This window comes from Polistes canadensis, unplaced genomic scaffold (genome assembly GCF_001313835.1).
Source record: "Polistes canadensis isolate GaletaPanama2010 unplaced genomic scaffold, ASM131383v1 scaffold_3, whole genome shotgun sequence".
Lineage (NCBI taxonomy): Eukaryota > Metazoa > Arthropoda > Insecta > Hymenoptera > Vespidae > Polistes > Polistes canadensis.
Genome location: NW_014569550.1, coordinates 1,174,412 through 1,198,204, shown reverse-complemented (window position 1 = coordinate 1,198,204; position 23,793 = coordinate 1,174,412). Strand labels below are relative to the sequence as shown.

Here is a 23,793-nt window from a genome sequence, read left to right as displayed (position 1 = left end):
AAAATTGTTTCACAAAGATATCTAAACGAAACATTTTGAAACTGTAAAGTACTATAAAATACAAAAAATTATGATTTCGACGAAGAGCTCGAACTTATAATTCCGCGATATCGTCGCTAAACTGAATTTTCATGAAGTACTCTTTTCACGCCTTAATTATAGTTTTATAAAGCCGCTATCGATTATAAGAAAAAGAGCATTATTCGCGTTATGTGATTGACTAAAAGTTTTATGATATTAAAATTTATACTTAAAGGAATAAAAAAAAATAGGAACAATAATGTTAATTCATTTAAAAAAATAAAAAGGCTGTTATTAATTATTTGAAATTAATATCTACTAATCGCTTAAAAATAGCCATTGGTTATAAGAGTTCAAGTTATGTAATCGGTTATAATTTATTCAATGTATACCTATAGAAATAATAAAAAAGTCACTAGGACTAAAGAGAATGATTTAAAACAAAAAGACTGCTACAATCAGTTGTTTAAAATCGATATTTACTAGTCATTTAATTATAGCAACAGTAATAATTGATAAACGAAAAATATTTATTCGATTGAATGATTGAAAACGACCTACATAAAAGTGAAGAGCTCAGGATTATTTGGTTATTTATCTTATACCAAGAATTTAGTTATCATGTATATACATATTTATTTGAAAATAACAAATTTTTATTGTTATTTTATGTATCATACGTCAATCTTTTTAAAAATAGGGATACTTAATATTTAAACAGTTTCATTTTTTCCTAGCTTTCATCTGTATTCTACGATTTTTGCCAGGCCTTTGCTGTTTTGTATTTCCGCCTTTACCCTTACGTCCCTGACCTGGTTTTTGAGGTTTTCGGTATTCAGAAACATCAGCTGAACTAGATTTGGTATTTCTCTTACTATCACGCTTTTTACCACCGTAACCATACTTTGCATTCTTCATCTTAATCTTAGCTTGAACTTTTGGATCTAGTTTTCTATTACCTGACTTATTTTGTGACTTTTTCTTATCATCTAAAAAGTCTAAATCATGTCTTATACCTTTACGATACTTTTTCACTTCTTCTAACATTTTTCTCTTTTCTGCATGTTTCTTCAAAGTTGATTCAACTTGCATCTGTTTGCTAATCTTCCTTTGTTGTCTCAACTGCCTTACTTTTTCTGATCTCTGTGCAATTAATTGCTTTTTCATCAAATTTTCTTTAACCTTTTGCATTTGCTTGTCAGTTTTAGCCATTTCCGCAAAATAATCATCCGGTCTTGTAACTGGGACACCGAGTTTTTTTAACCTTGCAATGCCATCAATAACAGCACCTTGTGCTTGCCGATGGAACATTGTTTCTCTACGAAAATCATTTAAAACTGGATCTTCTGACGGATCGAATTGAGGTAATTTTTTGTTTCCTTGTAATTGTTTAGTGCGTCTTACTTCTTGTTCTTGCATTTGAAGCGCTAACTCTGGTGCTAACGGTGCCAAAGCATTGACCATATCCAACCGTTCTATCCATGGTAAATTTAACTTTATTTCTTCTAATTTTGTCTTCATTAAATTCTAAACATTTCAAATTAGTATTAAAAATTAATTTGTTTGTATTAATTATTTATTACGACTATGAAACAATGTTTTAAAAATACTATAATGTTTTACTTACAATATTATTCTTGTGTACCTTCTTATTTGTCTCAATAATAGCATTGAGGCCAGGTTTTAATAAACCCGATGCAAAAGCTTCTTGTAACTGCTCATGTAAAAACAAAAAGTAAGGTTATGTATATGAAAAATGATTTTATTAATAGAAGAAATAAATATAAAATTCTTACTTCTTCATCCGAAGAATTAACTTCCGAATCAGATTCAGATGCAGCCGTCATTGCAATTGAAAATCGCGTCTAAATTGTTTTATTTAACTAAATAATAAAAATTAAGCATACAATACACAAACTAATGCCACGTGCTTTACTGCATTAATGCTCGTTGCATCTACCTAAACGGCGGTGCTCTCTAGTGGGAATACTTAGAAATTCTATGGATCAGAACATTAGTCTTCTCTTTTTATCAAATATTTATTAGCTTTTGAAAGAGTTGTAAAAGAAAAAAAATATTGAGAAGAGGGCAATAATACATTAAATGAGTTATTTAAAAAATATACTATTTCAATTCTACCTAATGCTATAATATGTTTGTAAATTTATACTTGTAAATTATTACTTTGATATTTTGTATTGAATTTTGTATTAATGCTAAATAATCATGATATATCATATATTATACATACTTTAATAATATTTAAAAAAAGATTTAAATTATATAAGTTACCATATCAATTTTAAGAAAAACTCGATAACCTATATAATGATATCAGGAATACAATTAAAAGGTCATTAATCTCATATTTTACTGGTTGGAATTAGTTTTGTTTGTCAAATAAACTAACTTTGGAGATCAGAAAAAAATAAAAACTGTTTAAAGTAACTAGTTGTTCGTCAAGTCGAATCTGAACGTATCTTTCGTCGTATTGGTTTAGAACGGACCCATAGAAACCATTTAACCAATCAGAAAGAATGTTTAATTTAGAAATGAGTATATAGGATGCGCAGAAAGCCAATCTAACACGTATCTGACGTATCTTTTGCTCGATGCCAGGATTTTTTATCACAGCTGGCTGACGAGGTCGAAACACCATGACGGATAATCATACAGATCCAATGTCACGTTTATTGAAACTTGCAAACAAAGTCAATTGCTTTTATCTATCGGGTAAGTCAAATTAAACTATAATTTTATTATTTTATATACGAATATCACCTTCTAAGACGTATAGTAATATAGGACGCGCTGTTTTTCATACTGTTCGCCAAGATATTGATTTCAAGTGTTGCGTATTTATCTTCGTACTTTCGTTGAAATAAAGAAACACTGCACAATCTTAAGATTCATTTATATTATTTTTCTTTTCATTTAAGTAACATTATAATTACTTTACGATGAAGTTTGTATTAATATTATACTTTATATTTTTTAATTTTTTATTATAAATATTTACTAGTAGAAGGTTACATTAAAGATGTTAGAAATAATACTTTAAATATGTTATATAAAGACCTTACTGTCTATAATGTTATGACTTTATTTAGGGTTTTATATATATATATATCATTATTGCATGATATACTGTTTACTTTCTTTTTTTTCCTTTAACAATGTCTTGAAACATCATTTATTGACACTATATATGCTATTGCTCTTCATTGTTTAATATATATTTATTCAAGAAACAATTTTTCGTGATATATTTATAGGAATATATAAAATAATTACTAAATTAAGTCAAATATGTTTAGGGTTCCATGCAGGTGAATGTAGAGCCTTTGTCGTCGATGGACAGCAAGTTGGACTTGTACGACCAGATGTGATGAAAGAGTTATTAAATCATCCACAAGTGAGTATTTTGTCTTTCGGTATTATATATAGAAAGAAATTATTTGTTCTCTAAATAAAATATTTTTATAATTTAAAGGTATTTCAAGTTGATCCTGAATATGTACAACTAAATCCTGCATTCCGAGACTATGCGGAAAGAAGTGCTCGTGTGGAAGAAGTACTACGAAAATGGAAGGCGGATGAAAAGTTTATAACATTACATGGTTGGAGGGAAGAATATTATGAAGTCCGTGCTCAATTTAATACGCAACCTTTATTTAAAATGGATCGATCTGCAACATGTAAGCATATTTATTTATAATGTAATTTAAGATTTTCTAGTTTGATCTAATTTTGAATATATACAGGTTTATTTGGAATTCGTAAATACGGCGTTGATATAAATGGATATGTTATGGATCCTATAAAAGGTTTGTCAATATGGTTACAAAAGCGTAGTCCTAATAAGCAAACATGGCCCGGATATTGGGACAATATGGTCAGTGGTGGATTAAGTGTTGGTTTTGGTATTAATGAAACTGCTATAAAAGAAGCTGGAGAAGAAGCCAGTATCCCTAATAATCTTATTGAGAAATTAAAAAGTGTTGGATGTGTTTCATTATTCTTTGAAAGTGAAAGAGGATTGTTTCCCAATACAGAATTTGTTTTTGATCTTGAATTGCCGCCAGATTTTATTCCAAGTAATAGTGATGGAGAAGTAGAAACTTTCGAATTGCTTCCAGTAAATGAATGTTTAGAAAGGATAGCTTCTACAAATTTTAAAACTACATCAGTACCAGTTGTACTTGACTTTTTGATTAGACATGGATACATTACTGCAGAGAATGGTAAGATTTTAATAATAGGATTTAAAAGGGAAAGAAAAATAATACTAATGGTATATTTTTCAAATATGCTAATATTACTGTTACAGAGCCTAACTTCATACAAATTATGGAACTCCTTCATGTTCCACTGCAAACCATGTACAATCACCCTTTAAAAAAATGTAAAATTACTGCCAATGGAGAAGCAACTGAGACTCTAGAAAAAAAAAGAGTTTAGGTTTAATTAGATAATTACTTTCTGCATGATTTGACTAGTTGCTGAGGCAACTTAAGTTTTCGGTTTAATTTGGATTGGCTTTTAGTTTGAATGCATAATTATGTTATTCTTTTAAACAATCAGAAATATCTATTTACCAATTGTATTTATTTCATATTTTAAATTTGTACCTTTGTCTTCACGAAAAAAATTCAATTCTGTTTTTCAAAAGTTAAATGTTAATGTGTATTCTTTTAGGTTGAATATTGACTTGAAAGATGTTTTTAAATTAATGAAAATGTTAGAAAATTAAATTTGATGACTAGCAATACAATTTTTATAAAATATGTTAACAAACAATGGTTTCCTTTGTTCTAATTAGAATTTCATATATGTAGAATTTTGCTATTTTAAATGTTTTTATTTTCATAGAAACCATTAAAATTAAAATATGTAAAATATTAATTTGTTCAATAATTAAGATCGCCCACAAATTAACGTATTTTATTAACTTTTTATCATATTTATAACATTATATTTTAATATAAATTTGATTAATTTTAATACAATCATAAAATTGATATCCTTTTATTGAAACCAAAGTGTTATCAATGCAGCATTCCAATGAACAAATTTACTATTAACAAATTTAAGTATTAAGTAATTAACATTTCAATCCTTTTTCAAATTTAAACTGACATTTTCCGTTTCCAAAAAATAAGTCCATGTATAATGCTATTGCAGAACATCCTAATACTTCATATAGAATTAAGATGAAATCCATTCACAGTATTATGAAAGTGAATGTATGATATAGCATTTTTATATGTCAGAACTTCAAAGGCAGTTCATGTGCAAATATGTGTTCTATACCTGGACTTTACTATTAATAAAGAATGATAGATTTAGCATTTTCATCTCACTTTTTTCAGAAAGGGAACAAAAATATTTGTATTATTTACCATATAGATAGTCTAGATAGATTTTTAATTGAACACCAAGTACTGCTGAAATTCTGATCGAATTTATATTAGCGAAGAATAATTGACTGTACAAATGAGATGCACAATTCTATAGTATATTATTTTCTTATATTAATTAAAGCTAAAAATGATTTGTTTACAAGAAAGTATATCATTGTCAAGCAAAGAATTATGATCTGGAATATATTAGATTATAAATTTTTATACCTTCATTGCGCACAGTTTTTTTTCAAAGATCTGCTCTAATATAATTTTTAATAGCATTTACAAATTTAATACAGTCTCGAAACATTGTGATTAAGATTAATTGTTGTAATAAAGCATTTATACATGTAATAACATTTTTTTTTATTTACTAAGTTTTTGAAACTTTTTAAATGAACGGCTAGTCACATTTCTTTTATTATACTATTATCATTTAAACTATGTACTAGATGCAACAAAAAATATAGTCCTTATATTAAGTCATCATTTATATCTTCATATGTCATTGTTTTTGTGATAGGTATGAATAAGGTTGGACATATTTTGCAGTGCATGAATTACCAAGATCAACGAAAATATGTAATAAATAAAATATACTCTTAATGCATAATAGTCGATTCATAATAGTTTCTTACTATCGCAAATCTTTCCGACATGAAATATTGGATGAAGAAAAACAAATTTGTTTCATTGCTTTTTTCATTGGTCCATGTGCGGCCAAGTAAATATTTTAACTTATAAATACGTTTTAAAATATATCTATAACAATAGGGATTAGGTGCTTTATATATACTTAAAGTTTTGATTGGTTTGCCTTAGATAGAAATAGAGAATATAATGTCTATAGTAACAAAACGATTGCTTATAATCCTTAAGTATAATGTGATATTTGAGATGATTAAACAGTGAATCAATAATTATTCCATTTTCTTTTTAAAATATTTACTATTATTTATATATATATATATATATATATTATTACACTTAGCTTTTATAATAAGATTTGTTTTTTTTTCTAAGTACTTATACAACTAATTCTTAATTTATAAATATTGTTAGAAATAAATAATAAATATAAAGATAACATTAAAAAAATGTTAATGTGAAAGTATTATTTATATGTTGCTCAATTTGAATACTACTCAATCATATTTCCTTAACAAAATATTTTATACTTAATTAAGTATATTAATAAGCATTAATAATCTGATACAATATAAAAAACTACAAAAATATTCTATTTGATTGATATAATTTGTATAATTGTTTATGCATATATATATTCATGAGATGATACGTTTATGTATTCTTAAAAGTGTGAATTAGGTAATATTAAACATGATCACAATAGTTTCGACATAATTCATACTTACATATATACATTCGCCATGTATATTTTATGCGAGATGTTATGTTGATTATGTGATATATACATATACATAAATATATAGATTACAAGTAACTATTGGATCATGAATTGTTTATAAATTGATTGGCGAAAAAGAAAAAAGAAATGTAATGTATTTAAAATAAGCAAAGTTCACGATATTATTCCATAATTTGTTATTAGTCTGTAAGGATGTTACCGTTTAATGTGAATATCCTTTCTTATCATATATTTTATACCCAGCTATATAAAGTGATAATTAACGATAACGAAATAAGAAATATTAAAAATTAATCGACGTATTACTAATATATACACGTATTATTAATACACGTGTGATAATAAAATAAAGGTTTGTAATTTTAAGCGCGGTGCGTTTCTCGTAAGACTGGATGGATACAATTTATGAATGTTCATCATTGGATTTAATGCTTGATTTGTACTTTCCTTGTATGAACATAAAGCAAACCATTTCGCATGAATAAAGTGATGAAAATTCAAAACACACTCTATCTTATGATTATATATATTATATTTGATGTAAACTATGCAATTGATTCAATTTGAAAAATGTTTACAGTTGATTTTATTTGAACTAATGCGCATGCGCATGAAACCACCTCGTGCTGTCGGAAGTACATATTGCTAACGTGTAGCAGAAGCCACGTTTGTTTAATGGTGTTGTTTTCGATTACATTTCAACTTTTCTTTGATAGTATTATTATAAATTGTTTTTAAATCATGACGAATAAGAGGAAACAGTTACAAAATGAAGAAACAACAGAAACGAATTTATCACCAGTAAAAAGAATGTCGGATGAACCTCCGCCGAAAAAGGTTAGTGCATAACATTACTTTTGGGAATTACATATATACTGCAACTATTGAAATGAAGAATTATTTAAGGATAAGTTATAAATAGATAATAAATAAATCATTAAAAAATGTTTGTTAGGTTAAATGGATAAACAGACAACGTGTATTAGTATTTTCTACCAGAGGTATTGGTCATATACACCGTCACCTCATGGAAGATATAAAGAATCTTATGCCACATCATAGACCTGAGAGTAAAATGGAACGTTCAAAAGATTTGCAAGTGATCAATGAAATATGTCTAATGAAAAATTGCAATAAATGTATACTTTTTGAAGGCCGAAAGAAAAGGGACCTTTATGTTTGGTTTTCTAATATATCTGGAGGACCATGTGTTAAATTTTTAGTGGAAAATAGTACGTAATATATTACTTCACTGTTAAATTTATCTAATCTATATTGTTTATTGTATATCATTGATATTTTGCTTCATTTTACAATTTTTCAAATCTGAATATCTTAAAATGCTTTACATTATAATATCCCTTTTTTATCTATTTAATGATAAAATGTGTGTATTCACATTGTAACTGATCCGTATAGTAGAATCTTATTTGCAATACAAGTATCTACATAGAGAAATCTCGTGAATGATGTAGCCGTACCAAAATATTATATATTATGTTAATATTAATATCATAATAATATTCTATTTTCATTATAGTTTATACCATGGGCGAATTAAAAATGACTGGAAATTGTTTAAAAGGATCTCGTCCTTTACTTTCATTTGATGAAAATTTTAATACTAAACCGCATTACAATCTCTTAAAAGAGTTGTTCACTCAAATATTTGGCGTTCCAAATCATCATCCAAAAAGTCAACCATTCTTCGATCATGTTTATACTTTTACGGTGTTGGATAACCGAATATGGTTTAGAAACTTTCAAATTCTCACAGAAGATGGAGGATTAGCTGAAATTGGACCTAGATTTGTTTTAAATCCAGTTAAAATATTTTCTAGTAGTTTTGGTGGGGATACGCTATGGGATAATCCTCTTTATGTTTCACCTGCTAAGGTAATAATAATAATAATAGTAATAATTTTAAATAGAATTACATCGAAATCATATAATCTATTCATATTTATAATTTTAGTTTCGACAATTAATTAGTAAACGAGCTGGTAATAAATATGTGGACAGATTGGAACAAAAGATAATAGAACAAGCTAATAAACCAAAAAAAAGTTATGATTTAAATCCTCTGGATGAAATATTTAAGGGCGATCCTCTTGAAAAGGCTTTACAATTAGAAAACAAGGATAAAGAAAATAAAGAAAAGAAAGGAGAAGAGAAAAAGGAAATTCCAAGAAGGAATAGAATAAAAAAAGAAAATAAAATACTTCCGAATAAGCAATTAAAAAAGAAAAAAATGATAAAGAAGAAAATAAAAAAGAATATAAAAAAAAAACACTGATTAAGTATTTTGTATTATGTGTGAATAAATTCTTGTTACACAATAATAAAATTTACATATATATTGTTCTTAAAATTTGTTTAAACTTGTTCTACATTTGTACCTTATATTATCATAATATGATTCATGTATATATATATATCTTATGCATATTTATATATATATGTATCATAATATGATTTTTGTATATTAATAAATTTATAGCAAGTAACATAATAAGTACACTTCTCATTGTCAGTATTAATCATTAAATTATTAAATGCACAAATGGCTTTGTTTAAAATAATACTTAAAAAAGACATGAAAATGACACAAGCTATCGTAGACATAAATGTTTGTATAATAGAAAATTTATATAATGTATAACAGGTCATATACTTATATGTAGCTTATTCATATTCATGTTACTAACATTGCAATTAAATGTGCGTTATAGACATTTAATAATTATAAAGAAATAATAGTTCAAACTAATTAATATAATATAAAGAAGATACTGTTACGTTAATATGAATTACATAATTCATATTATACAAAAGACATAAGTTTGTACATACGCTCATATTAAATAGATATTATTTAATTCGATCGAAATGTTATTGACAACAATTATAACTCTTTTTGCACACATTTAATGGCACTTATGTAAATCATATTTTAATAGCCATATTATATATATAACACTATAAATATATAATATATTTCTTTAAAAAATATAGATTAACTTTTCAGTAAATATAAATACGCAATCGTTATGAAGTTCGCATTAATTTTACAAATCTAAAGCCTCCGTTTGTATTAGTAAAACTCAGCAAATTTAAATTTGTATTTATCTACCTTATAAAATTTGTAATTAGTCTAATATCGTTTATAAATATATCGTTGCATAGATAAAATATCTCGTATTAAAAAATCTCATAATGCACATCAACAATATTTCTCTTGATTAATTCTGATTCATATATATATATATCATTAAAAATTTCATTTTTACGTTTATATTATTTAAAAACAATATACCTAACATGTATATTAGGTACATGTATATACATATTTAAACTTCTACTACTAATCTATATTGCATAATATAGATTACACAATGCTTTGTAATAAAAGTAAATATAGTTATCGCGATAAATGATACGCAATTTTCATAAAATACTGAAATTAATAATAATACATTATAACATAAAATGATAATAGAAAAATTATACCTAAATGACATTTAAATAAGCTATGTGTGGAAGAGTTAGCAATATAAATTAATACTAATATTCAAATGTGAGTTTAGGCATTCATTGGTGATAATTCATGAGATTGTTGACCATTAGTATTAACATCTGATCCAATTTGTGCTAATGGAGATTGACGCCATTTTCCATTTTCTCCACCTAAATTTCTATCTTCGCATATACACAAAAACAGAGTATCCATAACAGTCTGCAAATAGAAAGAAACAATATCGATTAAAATTACAGCTGATGAAAAATAATACATTACTTTATAATACTTAAATATAAGAATATGTGCATTTATATCTACCTCGTACAAAGAAATAATGCAATGAGCAATGAAAAATGCAAAAACACAAGTGACAAAAATTGGTGCTGCATAAAAATGCAATCGTGGATCCTGTCTCATGAAGAGTAACCCAACACTTCCTGTAGCGGCTGTGACAAAACATTTTCCCAAGAATAATATAAAATCTCCTATACCGTTAATTACAGCTATTTGTAAAGCATTATCAACAATTGTTTTGAAAGCCTGTAACAAATACAGATTTTTCAAAGATAATCAACGTACAGTTTAAATTTTAAATAATGATAATAACCACTTAGGACTTACAATTCTGGCAGCATTGCAAAAATTAGTTCCTTCTATGGCAATAACCGTATATGCATTATGGTTCATATATCTGATAAACTTTTCTAAGCAATAAAAACAACAAATACAACACTTTAAACCGCATTGTGCACAAGGAGAGGTTTCTCTATTCTTCTCAAACCTACGTAGTGAAATTAAAACTTAATTAATATGAACAATTTCACAATGTATTTAGTTACTTTTTTACTTACTTCTTGTGCAAATATGTCAAAATAAGACGCGGTAATTTGAAAAGAGTTATTAAGAATGATCCACAAGCAACCGACCCTAAATGATAACTAATCAAGTTTCCAATAGCTGAACATACCGGTGACATGCTTGCATCCTTATCTCTGGAATATATTATTATATATAAATTATATACTTTTGCTTAATTGTGCAATAAACATTACCTGAAATACCAATGTGCAACCGCACCAGCTATTACCATATCTTGACAAGCAATTATAAATTCTGATGTCCAAATTAAACCTATGACATAAACCCACCACATGTATTTTACCCAGGTTGCATCAACATATTCAACAAGTGTAAACGCTGAAACACATTTATAGAATAACAAAAGAATTTGATTTTTATCACTTATAATTATATAAAAAATTGAAAATACATTACTTTTAAATTTATGTATAGACAAGCTTAGTCTTTCTTCTTGTGATAAGATACTTTTTTCTCCAATAGAACTTAAATTTAGAGGATCAAATATATGATTTCTATACATTTGAACTGATTTTGTACCTGGATAATCTGAAATTCATTTTTGTTTAATTTAAAACAAGTTGTAAGTTAAATGTTAAGAAACACTTAGTGTCACAAAATATTGTAAATATACTTACTAGCTGTAGCAAGACATAGAATGACTACAACCCAAAAAGCAAAGAATAAAATCAAAGCAGTGAAGGTTAATAATGGTTGAAAAAATAAACCAGGTAGTTCTCCTAAACATTTTGCACTTTCTCTAAATAATGCTGTCATAAAGCTAATACGTTTACGTAAAACACAAACGAGTAACAATAATATTATCTACAAAAAATAAGAATATTATTAAATTAATATCTTCGTATTAATTAGTTATATATGATTAAAAAAATAAATGAATCATACTTACAGTTATTATTGTTGCGATAACAGAAAATACTAAAAAAGCTCTTTCATTTCTAACTGATTCTTCTAAAAGTTGATTCGGATCAGTTTTATCTAACGTCCTTTTTATTCCTATATATGTCCACCATAATAATCCTGTTCCAGCTGTAATATTTTAATATATAAATTTAAAACTATGATTATTAATTTATAATAAAACATCAATTATATATTTCTTACCTACTGATGCAATACTAACAAGAATCATTACTATCCAAGTTACAATACTTGCCAGTAAATGAAATATAGCAATCATAAAAAGAGACAGTACTAGAAAATATTTCGGTATTAATTTTAAAACATATTAAATAGTGTAATTGTGAATCAAGATAAAATTACTTACCAAAAGCCAAAAAGCATAACGCTAAGATTTCTCTCCAAGTTTTATACAAATCACCTAATATTTGTTCAATTACATCCCATGAGTTAATGAGCCCATATAAATTAGAAATTATTGTTTCTCCTACATCTTGAACAGCCTTTGGGATGCAACGATTAAGTATCGGGACACTATCGTAAACAGGTAATCCAAGACAAGGTCTCGTCTTATTGTGTGTATTACCTCCGGTACTACAAGCACTAAAATTACTTCCTGGTTTATCATGGCATAACTGAGAACCTGTTTCTTTATAAAATCGACATACATCGTCCATATTGTTCATAGTTCTATCTGGACATTTTTTCACACAAATTTTTAAAGACTGTGATACATTTTTCACATCAAGGAAAAACAAATACCTGGAAAGATTAGAATGAAAATTAATTAACTAATAATATTAATAAAAAGAATGAAAAATAAAATCTAATCTAAATATGAACTAACGGTTTTTCACTAGTATCTTGTCCAAAAAGCTCCATGCTTCCAAATTTTTGATTATTTTTCATACCACATGTATTCCCAAAGCTATCGTATCCATTAATGAGGTGTAACGGATTACCATATACCAATGCGAAAGCTGCTATTAAAATCTATAAATTATGATAATTAACAAATCATTAATCATTACAAACATAGTACCATATTATATGAAGCATTTATCTAAACTAATAGAGGATAAAATTGATAAAATTGCAAAAATAAATACATTTATACGACTTCTTGTTATTAATGTTAATATAAACTAAATTTTCTTTCAGTTATACAAAATAATTTGATTCCAAAACTGACAAATTGTCAGCCTTATAACATTTATATTATAAAATTGAAATTTATAGTATGAAAAAACAAACATTTTTACTATACCATAAGAAACCAAAATGCTATAAAAAGGCACATCCAGAAAATATCTGTGCATCCTCTGACTCGAGTTGGCTGTGGTATTTGTTCCTCTTCATCGTTTTCACCACAACAAGACATTTCTTATTCTGTAATTATAATAAAATTCTAAATTCTAAATCACTGTGTGTAACAATTGAAGCGCTTAATGTGAAGTTTATATAGACGTTACACACACACTATGAAATTATTCATGAGCGGGAAAATAAAATAAATATGACATTGATTGTCCATGAAGTAACAATTATATTTATATTTTTATTTCTAAGTAATAAAATAATTAATAATAATACACTTAAAGATAAACAATATTTTAAAATGATTAAATTAAATTGTCAAGTGCAATATGAAACAATATTAATAATGCATAAGGTACTAAGTGGAATATGTACATACCTGTAATCACACACACAAGTATAATATCGTTTCTATGGAAACGATAAGAGTACGTCACATGGATCAACTCGTTGAAGAACGAAGTAATGTATTATATGAGATGACGGGATGTAACGGAAATAAGTAACACATATTGTAATAAAAATATTTTCTTCAAAATAAGACGTTTTAAATGTAAGTACTCTATTTATACATTTATTTATTTAATCTATGTAATTACAAAATATTAGTACTATTGTCTTATTTATTCATTTTAATCTATATACAATAGTGTACTTTAAACTTCGTCACATAACCTTTGTCGTAAAATATTATTATAGAGCCGATAATAAATAAGACGATAATTATCTAGTTCTAGGAATATTATATGTATTCGCTGTTTTACTAGTTTTTTTAACACTTAATATTAATTTCAGTGATGGAGGAAGATGGCGGTAAAAGAATGAGAGGCAGAGCTCGTGGTAGAGCCCGTGGTCGTGCTCGTGGCAGGACTCGAGGAAGATCAAAAAAACAAGTTAAAGTAAATAGATAACAAATGTTAAATCTTAAGAAATGATTTGTATATTATTTTTTCTTGTAAACCAAAAAATGTATGTATATTTTTAGGTTATTGAAAGCGATGAAGAAGACCAACCCCCACAAACAGAAGAAACCCCAGCTGAAGTTACTACTGGAGAACCGGAGGAACATGAACCCCCACCATTGCAGCAAGCTCCTTTGGAGCAACAGTTTGATTTGGAAGCAGATATATCACAACTGGAGGCACCCACTTTTACAACTATTAATAGAGGACCCCCTGAACCTATGTTACGGTTAAGATGGGACCATCGTGTTAATCTCATCGGTGAAAAAGTTCTTAATCCTATGATACATTGTTGCGACAAATGTTTAAAGCCTATTCTTATTTATGGACGTATGGTGAGATATGATAATGATATAGTCATTCACAAACAACATATATATATACTATTACACTATTATATATATGTACATGCATATATATTAGAAAGTAGAAAATATGCAATTATTATATTATTGTAGATACCTTGTAAACATGTCTTTTGTTTATCTTGTGCCAAACGAGAAGATAAAGTTTGTCCACGTTGCATGGAAAAAGTTTCCAGAGTAGAACAAACAGGTTTGGGTACTGTATTTATGTGTACCCATGGGGGAACAAGGTATGGAAATGCTGGTTGTAGAAGAACATATCTCAGTCAACGAGATTTGCAGGTACTTTGTAATTTTATGTAAATACATTTGATGGTCAAGGAGAGTAATTCTGATCATTTCTGTTAGGCACATATTAATCATCGGCATATATCTGCTCCTCCACAACCAGTTCAAGGAATGCCAGTTGAACCTTCCCAATACGTGCATTCTAAATCAGATATTGAATCACAGTTGTCTAAAGTGTCTTCTGTTTCAATGCAGAATTCACGAATAAAGCCAGTGCAATCTCATATGGTGCAACCCATTATGGGAAATGATCCAAGAGTGAATTCAATGGTTAATCAACAATCTGTGGAACATAGACAACAACATAGACCACAAACAATCATATCTATGCAAAATTATCCACAAAATTCTGCACCACCTCCTAGTAATGGACCCATGCGAACTAATCTCATAACCGTACCCATCCAAGACACTACAATGGCAACACATGAAATACATTCTCAGCAAGGCCATCATTATTATCCTCCTCCACCCCCACAAGTGAATTATGGAACGTACAATGTTCCACCACCTGTTTCACAAACACAACAATATTATCCACAAGCTCAACACCCGACACAAGTATCTTATGTGCCACAACCTCCATCTCAGCAACAATATGTATCTTCTACCCCAACTTCGATAAGGCCATCTCCAACTGGATATATACAAGATCCACAATATGGCCCACCACCACCACAACAGCCACCTCCCCCACAGCCTCAATGGTCACAACATCAACAACAATTTTACAGATAGAAACTAATTATACTATTTAGTGATCATTGTGAAAACTGCATCAAGGTGTTGTGATAAAACTAACATGGATAATACACAGTGAATTGCATAAACTTATTGCCAGTGCGAATTTTACTGGCTTTTAGGAAAAAGTAATACTAAAATATTTTATACTTTTTAAAAGTACATATATATATATATATATATTATGTATATACATATATGTATATATAAAACATAACCATTCTATAAAGTCGCTAAAATTATAGTAATATTATTATAGTAATAAAAAATGTTGTAATTATAAAAATAATTTGTTTTAATACCTACTACTATATTTTTGATGATGAAATATTTTATTACACCATAAGAATCAGTTTTTGTTTACTATTTAAGTATCGATGATGCAAATCTTACAACGTACAATGTGATATAACAATAATTTTATAAAGAAAAAGAAAATTTTTCGTTACTTAAAAAGAGAAAATTTTTCTGGACATAAATCTATAAATACATGCACATATATAAGTAGCATTCAAAAAACTGATTATTTTGTTCTTAGACTTTAATATTGATAGGACTTTAACTGTTATAACTTATGTACAAAACTAACTATATATAACATGTATATATAATGTGTAATAATGATTATTACATTACTTTCTTAAAATATACCCAACGACTTTAACAACTGTCCATTCATATATATAATTTTAGCCTTTCATATTTCAGCAGCAGCTATACATCTCTCTCTCATTTCAATAATAAATATTAATTTACTAAAAGGATCTTGTAAAATAGAAGTACTTAAGAAAATGTGTTGTGAAAGTAAGGTGAAAGGCTAAAATTATAACAAACACTCATACATTGACAGAATGTTTTCACATCATACATAAAAATAGTTTTGAACCATATTCTATCACACGATCGTATGTATAACTACTGCTTCTTTTCAATATCTTGTTCCCTTCTCATTATTACATATCCTATTTATTTTATTTACAACTCATTCAGTTTATGTACATCAGTCCATCAAGATAGTTTTGCTTTTTTTTTTTTTTTTAATTACAGCACGAATGTCCTGTTTTTACAATTTGTTTTATGTACTTTTGGAATAGTTATTTTACCTGCAATAACTATTGCAGTATTATTAGCTCCATTTGATGATGCTAAGCAATGTAGAAGTCTCATCTCATTTTTTTCTAACATACAAAGACTTGGAATGTGTGTAATAAATGTGTGTGCATTAACAACATATTAACGTGATATCTCAAATATTCATTTTTCAAGGATATTATCAAGATATGAAATTAGTCAAACGTTTTGTCATCAAAAATAATTGTTGGAGGAAAGAATACAACATGAAAAGACAACACATAAAGAAACTATCATAATATACTTATGCATATTAATTGAATCACAAGTATGTTATACAAAGCGTCTCAATTAAGTTTAATATTTAGATTATTTTTATTAATATTGAAAGTAAAACAAAATAAGTAAAAGAAATTTATATAGTCCTAAGAGCGTGTATCTGATGATGATGAAAAAAAAATATTCTTCGAAGGCCGTTAAATGACATTTTAAGATAATAATCATTTTTTTGCATTAACTAATTTTTGATTATTTTTACTCAAGATTATTGGATTCGTTTTAATAACGACTACGTCACATTATTCATTTTTTAATACATGTTAATATGTAAAAAATAATTATAACGTTGAGACACTCTGTATATCATGTGTGTGTGTATGAATGAGCTGTAAATTATATAAGATATTATTTATTTCGACTATGCTACTGATTTCAATGTGTATATGATCTCTGCATTACCAGTCTACTTCTTTGAAAATATTTTTACAATAGTAGTAGTAAAAAGTTGACCATTAAAAAAACATTATAATTTATATCTTTCTTTATATATGTCTGAATGTGTTTCTAATGGAAATGTCCAACTGTTGTACTGGAAGCCATTATTCATTTTCATCGGTTATCAACCTTCCTGTGGTTTTCTATTAAACTTTAGACGGAACAGCATTATAAAGCTACGAGGTTACTTCCTCGTATAAAAACATTTAAATTATTGTATCATTTATCAACAGTCGTTGATTAGGGAAATAGATTCCATAATCTTTAGCAACAAAGAACATGGCTTCTGTTGAAAAACAGCATCACAAATTGCACAAAGATAAATTTTAATACTTCCTATTTTTTTTTAAGAATCTTCTAAAGATCGTTATCTTTTAATATAATATGGCATTATATCTAACAACATTATGTATACCTCAAATTTTATTGATTTCTATCAAATATATAATTTACTATATATATATATATATATATATTGCTTGAGTGTAAAAAAAAAAGAGTAAAATATGTTTAATGTATTATCTAAAATATAATTTAAGCATAATAATAATGAAAATAATTAAAATACTAATTTATTTTACATATCTTTTTGTAATTATAGTTATGTAGTTATTTATCTTCGTATTATTAAACTCAAAGTAATATTAATATGTTTTATAAGTTACATTTTGTTTTGGTTATTTTTACAATAAGTAGAAGTAAATCCTGCTCTTCTAAAATAACACATGAAATGAATTAATGATTCTTTAAAAATATTTGAAAATATTTATAGGCTTCTTCTCTATAAAATTATATTACAAATGTTGTATTTAATAATATTTTATAATGTAAATATAAAATGTTTATGATGTCATATTATATAATGTATGTTGTGTGCGTATGTGTGTATGTATTATGTATGTAGAACTTTTCATTTTTTTAAATGACTCTGTTTCATATAGTATGACCAAATGTAGAAACAGTTGCATTATGTATACATAAATATATAAATATATTTTTAACGAAAAATACATATATAGAATTTCGTTACTAATTGTATATTGCCATATTATAAAATCCATTTTAGGAACATTTTCTTTAGAAGCTTCTTAATGTATTTACACATAAACCTATTGAAATCAGTCTGCATCAAGTAATCACGTATTAGTAGAAGGATGATTGTGTATATTGACGTTAACTTGTGGAATAAGAGGAGATGCAAGTGGTTTAGTTGTAGAAGATTCTGGAATTGGTATAGAGATTGCAGGTGGTATAGGAGAATGTTTTTTAGTTCGATCTTGTTGCCATGGTTTTGCATGATCTTTGCTTAATCTTTCGTTCAGTGCTTTAAGTGCTATTTGTCTGAAAAATGATAACTATAATTTTAATTTGTTACTCGGCAATAAAAATACAATTATTTGGAATAGAAAAGTAAATTCTTGTTAGCATATTTTCTAGTATTTTATCTGTTTAAATTTTTATATTAAGCAGTATACAAACCTGCGTCTTTCGCTATCATGTGGATCAATTCCAGGAAGATTAATTACTAAGCCTGGAGGTGCATTTGACATGTCAAATCTTCTAACTACTTTTCGACAGAGTCCAATGCGTACGAAAAATCCATGTATAGTATTGCTTACTACTGCTATTGGAGGTTGTAATACATTTGGGAAAAAACTGTAAATACATTATTATCATAATATTCAAATGCACAATAACAAAAGGAAATTTAATGACAAATGAAGTTTTAAAATAATCACCTCGCAAATGTAAAATTATCAGCCATATCACCTCTAGTTCCATTATTATGTCTCTGATAAAATCTAAGATAAGTCCAAGAAACTAGTAACCCACTTAAAAACATAGTTGGATGGGTACCTTCTAATAATCCTATTAACCAAAGTAAAAGCCCAACTATCCAAACCATTAATGGTACGTTCCTATTAGTAATTTTTCCAATCGGTGTTTTTATTAAAATATGATCTGGCATAATCTGTTTAACTGCAACAGCGACACCTGAAAAAATACACATAAATAATTGATGTACAATTGTTCTTTTACATTTTAACTTTTTCATATCTTTATATCCACCAATACTAATTGCGCAATACCTGCAATATATCCTGCCAGACCATGAATATGTATATCAAATAACAGATCAGTATCATTGGTGCACATATAAAGAAATAAATAAAATAATGCTGAGAGCACAGCTACTCCAAAGTTAACAACTGCAAAAAAGGTCATCATCTCCATGGCACCCCATAGTGGTTCTATTAATTTGCCACAAAGGCCAACAGTCACTACATCCGCACATACTTCCCAAAAGTGTATTTCAAGGAAACAAAAAGTAAAGGCTGTCCAGATCCAAAAAGCTGGTGGTATTAAATAACCTGGTGTTACGCTGAGAGCGCGCACCGCTTCTTGCGAGAAAGAAAGACAATAAGAGAACAATACTACGATGCATATAAACTTTACGCTGGTACTGGTATTTCCTAAAAGGGCCGCGAATTGTTGTTTTAAATAAGGGATGTTCCTTGAGAGGCCTTTTATCGCTGCCATTTCTTTCCAAGTAAACCCTTAACCTCTTTGAATCACAGAGCCACTCGCGCTATGACTTGACGTTTGCCGCGAATGCGCACATACGCAACTTCGTTCACGCGCAGAAAGCGCGCAATCTGATTCGTTGAACGTTTAGAAAGTATTTAAGTATATAGGTTATTCTACTAGGAGGTACAATTCTTTAAAGTTCATTTAACTTGTATTTTAATGCGACTTTTTCATTAATTTTTCATTTCAGTTATTTCTAGACTATACCTGTTTTCTTAGAATGATATCAATACTTTAACGAATCGCATAATCAGTTATATACTATTTTATCATACATACTTCTATGCGCCACGTAGTATTTTCCGTGATAGATTCCTTTCATCTTACTTAATGATATTAATATTGTTCTTTTCGGATGATTTATTATTATATACAATCGACAAACGTATTTTATTATTCGCCAATTTATCATATTAGAAAAGAATGAAAAAGGAATACCTTTAGGTGGGTAAAATAAAATAATACAAAATGGAGGAAAATTTTGATAATGTATTAGATTTATATAAATAAATCGATAATTCGATAATCGAGATCCTCTTTCACCTAACTTTACGCGATTGGTTATTTTTCAAAAAATAAGTGAAAATATGTTTTAAGAATCTCGACGTATATTATCAAGTACTTTTTTTTCTCCTTTTCTTTGCCTTTTTTATATAAAAAATTATTGAAAATTTGAAATGTGATAACGGTATAAATGCAATCACGCGATTAACAAGGAAAATAAATGCCCGGAGTTTGCGCACGTTGTCATCGCGAAGTTTATTTCGCGGAAGAAAGGTTGGCTCTCGGAAAAGTTTGGCATACGTTCTGTTTCTCTTGTTGTACGTATATCGATTAATATATGATTAATGAATAAATATATTTTTAAACAATTTTTTTTTATTGTTTTTTATTATCTAATTTAATTTTTAATTATTTTTACAGTTAACTGTCGAAAATTGTTGGACAGTTGTACAGTATCGACTCATCGTGGCGAATTATTTTGTCGAAATTGTTATTCCCGACTTTTTCCAACTATTTTACGTTCCTCTAAAGAAAACATTTCATCGAAAGAAATCAAAATATTTCCATGTGCAACAATCCCAAATACATCGATCTCCCTAAACGATTCCACTTGTTGTTATTGTTGTTGCTGCTGTGCCACTGAAGATTCTTCAATCGGTGAAACATCGTCGATAAACAATAAAGATTACCATTTGAAGAAGAGTAGACTTCGAGGGGGTGGCGAAGAAGAGGAAAAGTCCCAATCGAGGTATAAATTATTGTAATAATTTTACATTAGCCTATTTCAGGGCTTCTTAGGTTCGTATACAAATTTCTCGTTAAAAAAGTTTAAGAAGCCCTGATCTACTTGATAGCGTATCAAGATTTTATTGAAAATAATTTACTTTAAAACAAAAAAAAAAGAAAAAATAATGCAAAAGTGAAGATCGTAAGTGCAGGTATTTCCAGTACGGAAGGAAATCATAAAAATCCAATCAACAATTCATCTACGCCACGTCCTTGTCCAAGATTATCGGTTCGTCGTGTGTCTTTTTGCGAAGAGAAAAATATTGTTGATTGTCATCGTGATATGCAGAATGATTGCAGAGTATTCTTGGAAGATCGTAATTTCGACGACAGTTCTAATGTAGATATTCTAACTATACGTTCCTTCGAGGATGTAAGAAAACTCGATCAGGATTTAAACGACGAAGATTTAAATTATTCCGATACTGTTAACTGCACGCAAATATCCTGTAATGATAATACGCTCGTTCGCAAACATAACGATAACAATATTGACAAGGATATGCCAAATTGTATTCATAGAAATCTTCATGATTCTTTGAACAACATTGAAGATAAAAATGAAGAGGATGAAGACGATCGTATGAGAGGAGGTCACGGAGGAAATAATTGTCGTAAATCAAAAAAAGTAGAAGGTTGTTGCGCTAGTAAAGCGATTAGTGAGGAATGCGGATGTTTTTCTTGTCAAAATGTAGAAAATAAAGGTTGCGGTTACCGTAAACGATGTTTAGAATTTCAGTCATGTCCTTCGCGGGAATACGATCCTTGTTTGGACAATCATAAAAGTGCATCTTGCAAGAGTGCTAGTTGTTCTCCACCATGTATCGATAGAAGAGGTTGTCCACCGCCGGGATGTAGACCAGTTTGTAGGAAACCTAGAAGAAGTTGTTGTTCACCTTGTAAAGGAGAGTTACCAAGTTGTGGTGGTGGGGGATGTTGTGGCAGTGGTTGTTCTGGAGGATGTGGTAAGCCTGGTCAAACTTGTATGCCAGCCCGACCATGTTCGACTTCACCTTGTCGATCGTTTCCTCCTTGCATTGAAACAACTTGCACATCACCGCGTCCTTGTAATCCGACTTCACCATGTTGCCGACCACCCAGCGGAGGAGGATGTTGCAGTGGTGGTGGTGGCTCGAGCTACTGCCGGTAAGAAAACTTATGTACCGACCTCTTATCTCTAAAAATGATTTTCAAATATCTGTGTAGGTCAAGAAGTTCACCATGCCGTACCATTCTCAGCGGTGGTTGTTGTTGCGACAACGTTACGTGCTGCGATATCGATAGAGCTGATTCTTGTTGCAAGGCTAAACTACCTTCAGGATGTGAATGTCTAGGTGGTGGTCTGAATTGTCAACGTTGCGGACGGAAAGTGTACCAAGCTGAAATGCAGGTGATGTATATTTGAACTTGATCTTAAAATGATCGACAAAAGTGATCTTGAATTTCTTAATAAATATATGTTTATTGAACCTTTGTAAGATCGCATCCGGTGTACCCTATCACAACATTTGCTTCAGTTGCTTTTGCTGTCGTAAACCTCTCGAACCTTTAACGTATCAAGAGAATTGTGGCGAAATTTATTGTAAACGTTAGTATAAACGATTAAATCTCTATTACGTTGTGATTTCTAATATGTAATATATATTTTTCTTTTTTTTTCCTGTCTGTGTGTTAGAATGCTACATCAGAAATTTCGGACCGCAAGGATACGGTTACGGTATGGGAGCTGGTGCGCTGCAGACCCCAATGTGAAGCAATAATATCGGAGAGGATATGCAAAAACTCAATGTTATTCTACTTCGATTTACAAATATGCACAAATATTTGTATGGATACTACTATTTTCGTAACGAATGTTGTGGCAGATATTGTTTTATCGTATCGTACGATCCTTTTTGCATCTTACATGGTAGCTTATACGATTTTTTTACCCTTTTTTGTATACGAAGTTTTACATTTATAAAATTACATTTTGATTCTCATACTGGTTAACATCCAATAGTGTTCTGTCAACAAAAAAAAATGTTAGTTTAATATTTTAATTTATTAGGTATTATATCATCCTTATGTTTTTCTTTTCTCTTCGATGATTTCTTTGATAAAAGGTTATGTGCGAGAAAGTGTATTAGATGTAAAAGAAAGGTGCGAAAGCATTCTAAGAAAGGGGTGATAAGAGGTCGAAGGTTGGAAAGAGAGATGACACGAATGGATCTGAGAACGAGATAACGAAAATGACGATAAAACGAGAAAGAAAGATCGGCTAGAAAGAGCCGGTAATTGC

The 23,793-nt window shown here is 28.6% G+C and overlaps 7 protein-coding genes across 7 annotated transcripts; 4 read left to right on the top strand and 3 right to left on the bottom strand.

The window, feature by feature from the left end:
* Nucleotides 1-642: 642 nt before the first annotated feature.
* Nucleotides 643-2,046, bottom strand: LOC106787028 (probable rRNA-processing protein EBP2 homolog). The gene is made up of 3 exons (XM_014749028.1): nt 1,818-2,046; nt 1,649-1,735; nt 643-1,548 (listed from the first exon to the last, which is right to left on the bottom strand). The coding sequence occupies exons 1-3, from the start codon at nt 1,866-1,868 to the stop codon at nt 745-747; spliced, it is 942 nt and encodes a 313-aa protein (XP_014604514.1). The 5' UTR covers nt 1,869-2,046; the 3' UTR covers nt 643-744.
* Nucleotides 2,047-2,613: 567 nt separating this feature from the next.
* On the top strand, nt 2,614-5,783 carry LOC106787024 (uncharacterized protein YJR142W). Its single transcript, XM_014749014.1, has 5 exons — nt 2,614-2,754; nt 3,339-3,436; nt 3,515-3,719; nt 3,786-4,265; nt 4,352-5,783. Exons 1-5 carry the CDS (start codon nt 2,679-2,681, stop codon nt 4,480-4,482), a joined length of 990 nt encoding a protein of 329 aa, XP_014604500.1. The 5' UTR covers nt 2,614-2,678; the 3' UTR covers nt 4,483-5,783.
* Nucleotides 5,784-7,441: 1,658 nt separating this feature from the next.
* On the top strand, nt 7,442-9,162 carry LOC106785765 (ribosome biogenesis protein BRX1 homolog). Its single transcript, XM_014746483.1, has 4 exons — nt 7,442-7,653; nt 7,772-8,048; nt 8,357-8,712; nt 8,792-9,162. Exons 1-4 carry the CDS (start codon nt 7,558-7,560, stop codon nt 9,110-9,112), a joined length of 1,050 nt encoding a protein of 349 aa, XP_014601969.1. The 5' UTR covers nt 7,442-7,557; the 3' UTR covers nt 9,113-9,162.
* Nucleotides 9,163-9,991: 829 nt separating this feature from the next.
* On the bottom strand, nt 9,992-13,579 carry LOC106786935 (CTL-like protein 1). Its single transcript, XM_014748843.1, has 12 exons — nt 13,383-13,579; nt 12,963-13,108; nt 12,483-12,877; nt 12,320-12,409; nt 12,105-12,244; nt 11,833-12,019; nt 11,612-11,743; nt 11,389-11,533; nt 11,188-11,328; nt 10,958-11,117; nt 10,655-10,876; nt 9,992-10,552 (listed from the first exon to the last, which is right to left on the bottom strand). Exons 1-12 carry the CDS (start codon nt 13,494-13,496, stop codon nt 10,400-10,402), a joined length of 2,025 nt encoding a protein of 674 aa, XP_014604329.1. The 5' UTR covers nt 13,497-13,579; the 3' UTR covers nt 9,992-10,399.
* Nucleotides 13,580-13,851: 272 nt separating this feature from the next.
* Nucleotides 13,852-15,859, top strand: LOC106786943 (E3 ubiquitin-protein ligase Hakai-like). The gene is made up of 5 exons (XM_014748856.1): nt 13,852-13,985; nt 14,228-14,331; nt 14,418-14,729; nt 14,853-15,041; nt 15,108-15,859. The coding sequence occupies exons 2-5, from the start codon at nt 14,230-14,232 to the stop codon at nt 15,783-15,785; spliced, it is 1,281 nt and encodes a 426-aa protein (XP_014604342.1). The 5' UTR covers nt 13,852-13,985; nt 14,228-14,229; the 3' UTR covers nt 15,786-15,859.
* Nucleotides 15,860-18,473: 2,614 nt separating this feature from the next.
* On the bottom strand, nt 18,474-20,412 carry LOC106785747 (transmembrane protein 115). The gene is made up of 4 exons (XM_014746464.1): nt 19,724-20,412; nt 19,373-19,628; nt 19,113-19,289; nt 18,474-18,974 (listed from the first exon to the last, which is right to left on the bottom strand). The coding sequence occupies exons 1-4, from the start codon at nt 20,172-20,174 to the stop codon at nt 18,770-18,772; spliced, it is 1,089 nt and encodes a 362-aa protein (XP_014601950.1). The 5' UTR covers nt 20,175-20,412; the 3' UTR covers nt 18,474-18,769.
* A 534-nt stretch (nt 20,413-20,946) lies between these two features.
* Nucleotides 20,947-23,412, top strand: LOC106785734 (cell death abnormality protein 1-like). Its single transcript, XM_014746437.1, has 6 exons — nt 20,947-21,043; nt 21,147-21,488; nt 21,665-22,658; nt 22,719-22,902; nt 22,992-23,100; nt 23,188-23,412. Exons 1-6 carry the CDS (start codon nt 20,947-20,949, stop codon nt 23,262-23,264), a joined length of 1,803 nt encoding a protein of 600 aa, XP_014601923.1. The 3' UTR covers nt 23,265-23,412.
* Nucleotides 23,413-23,793: the final 381 nt, after the last annotated feature.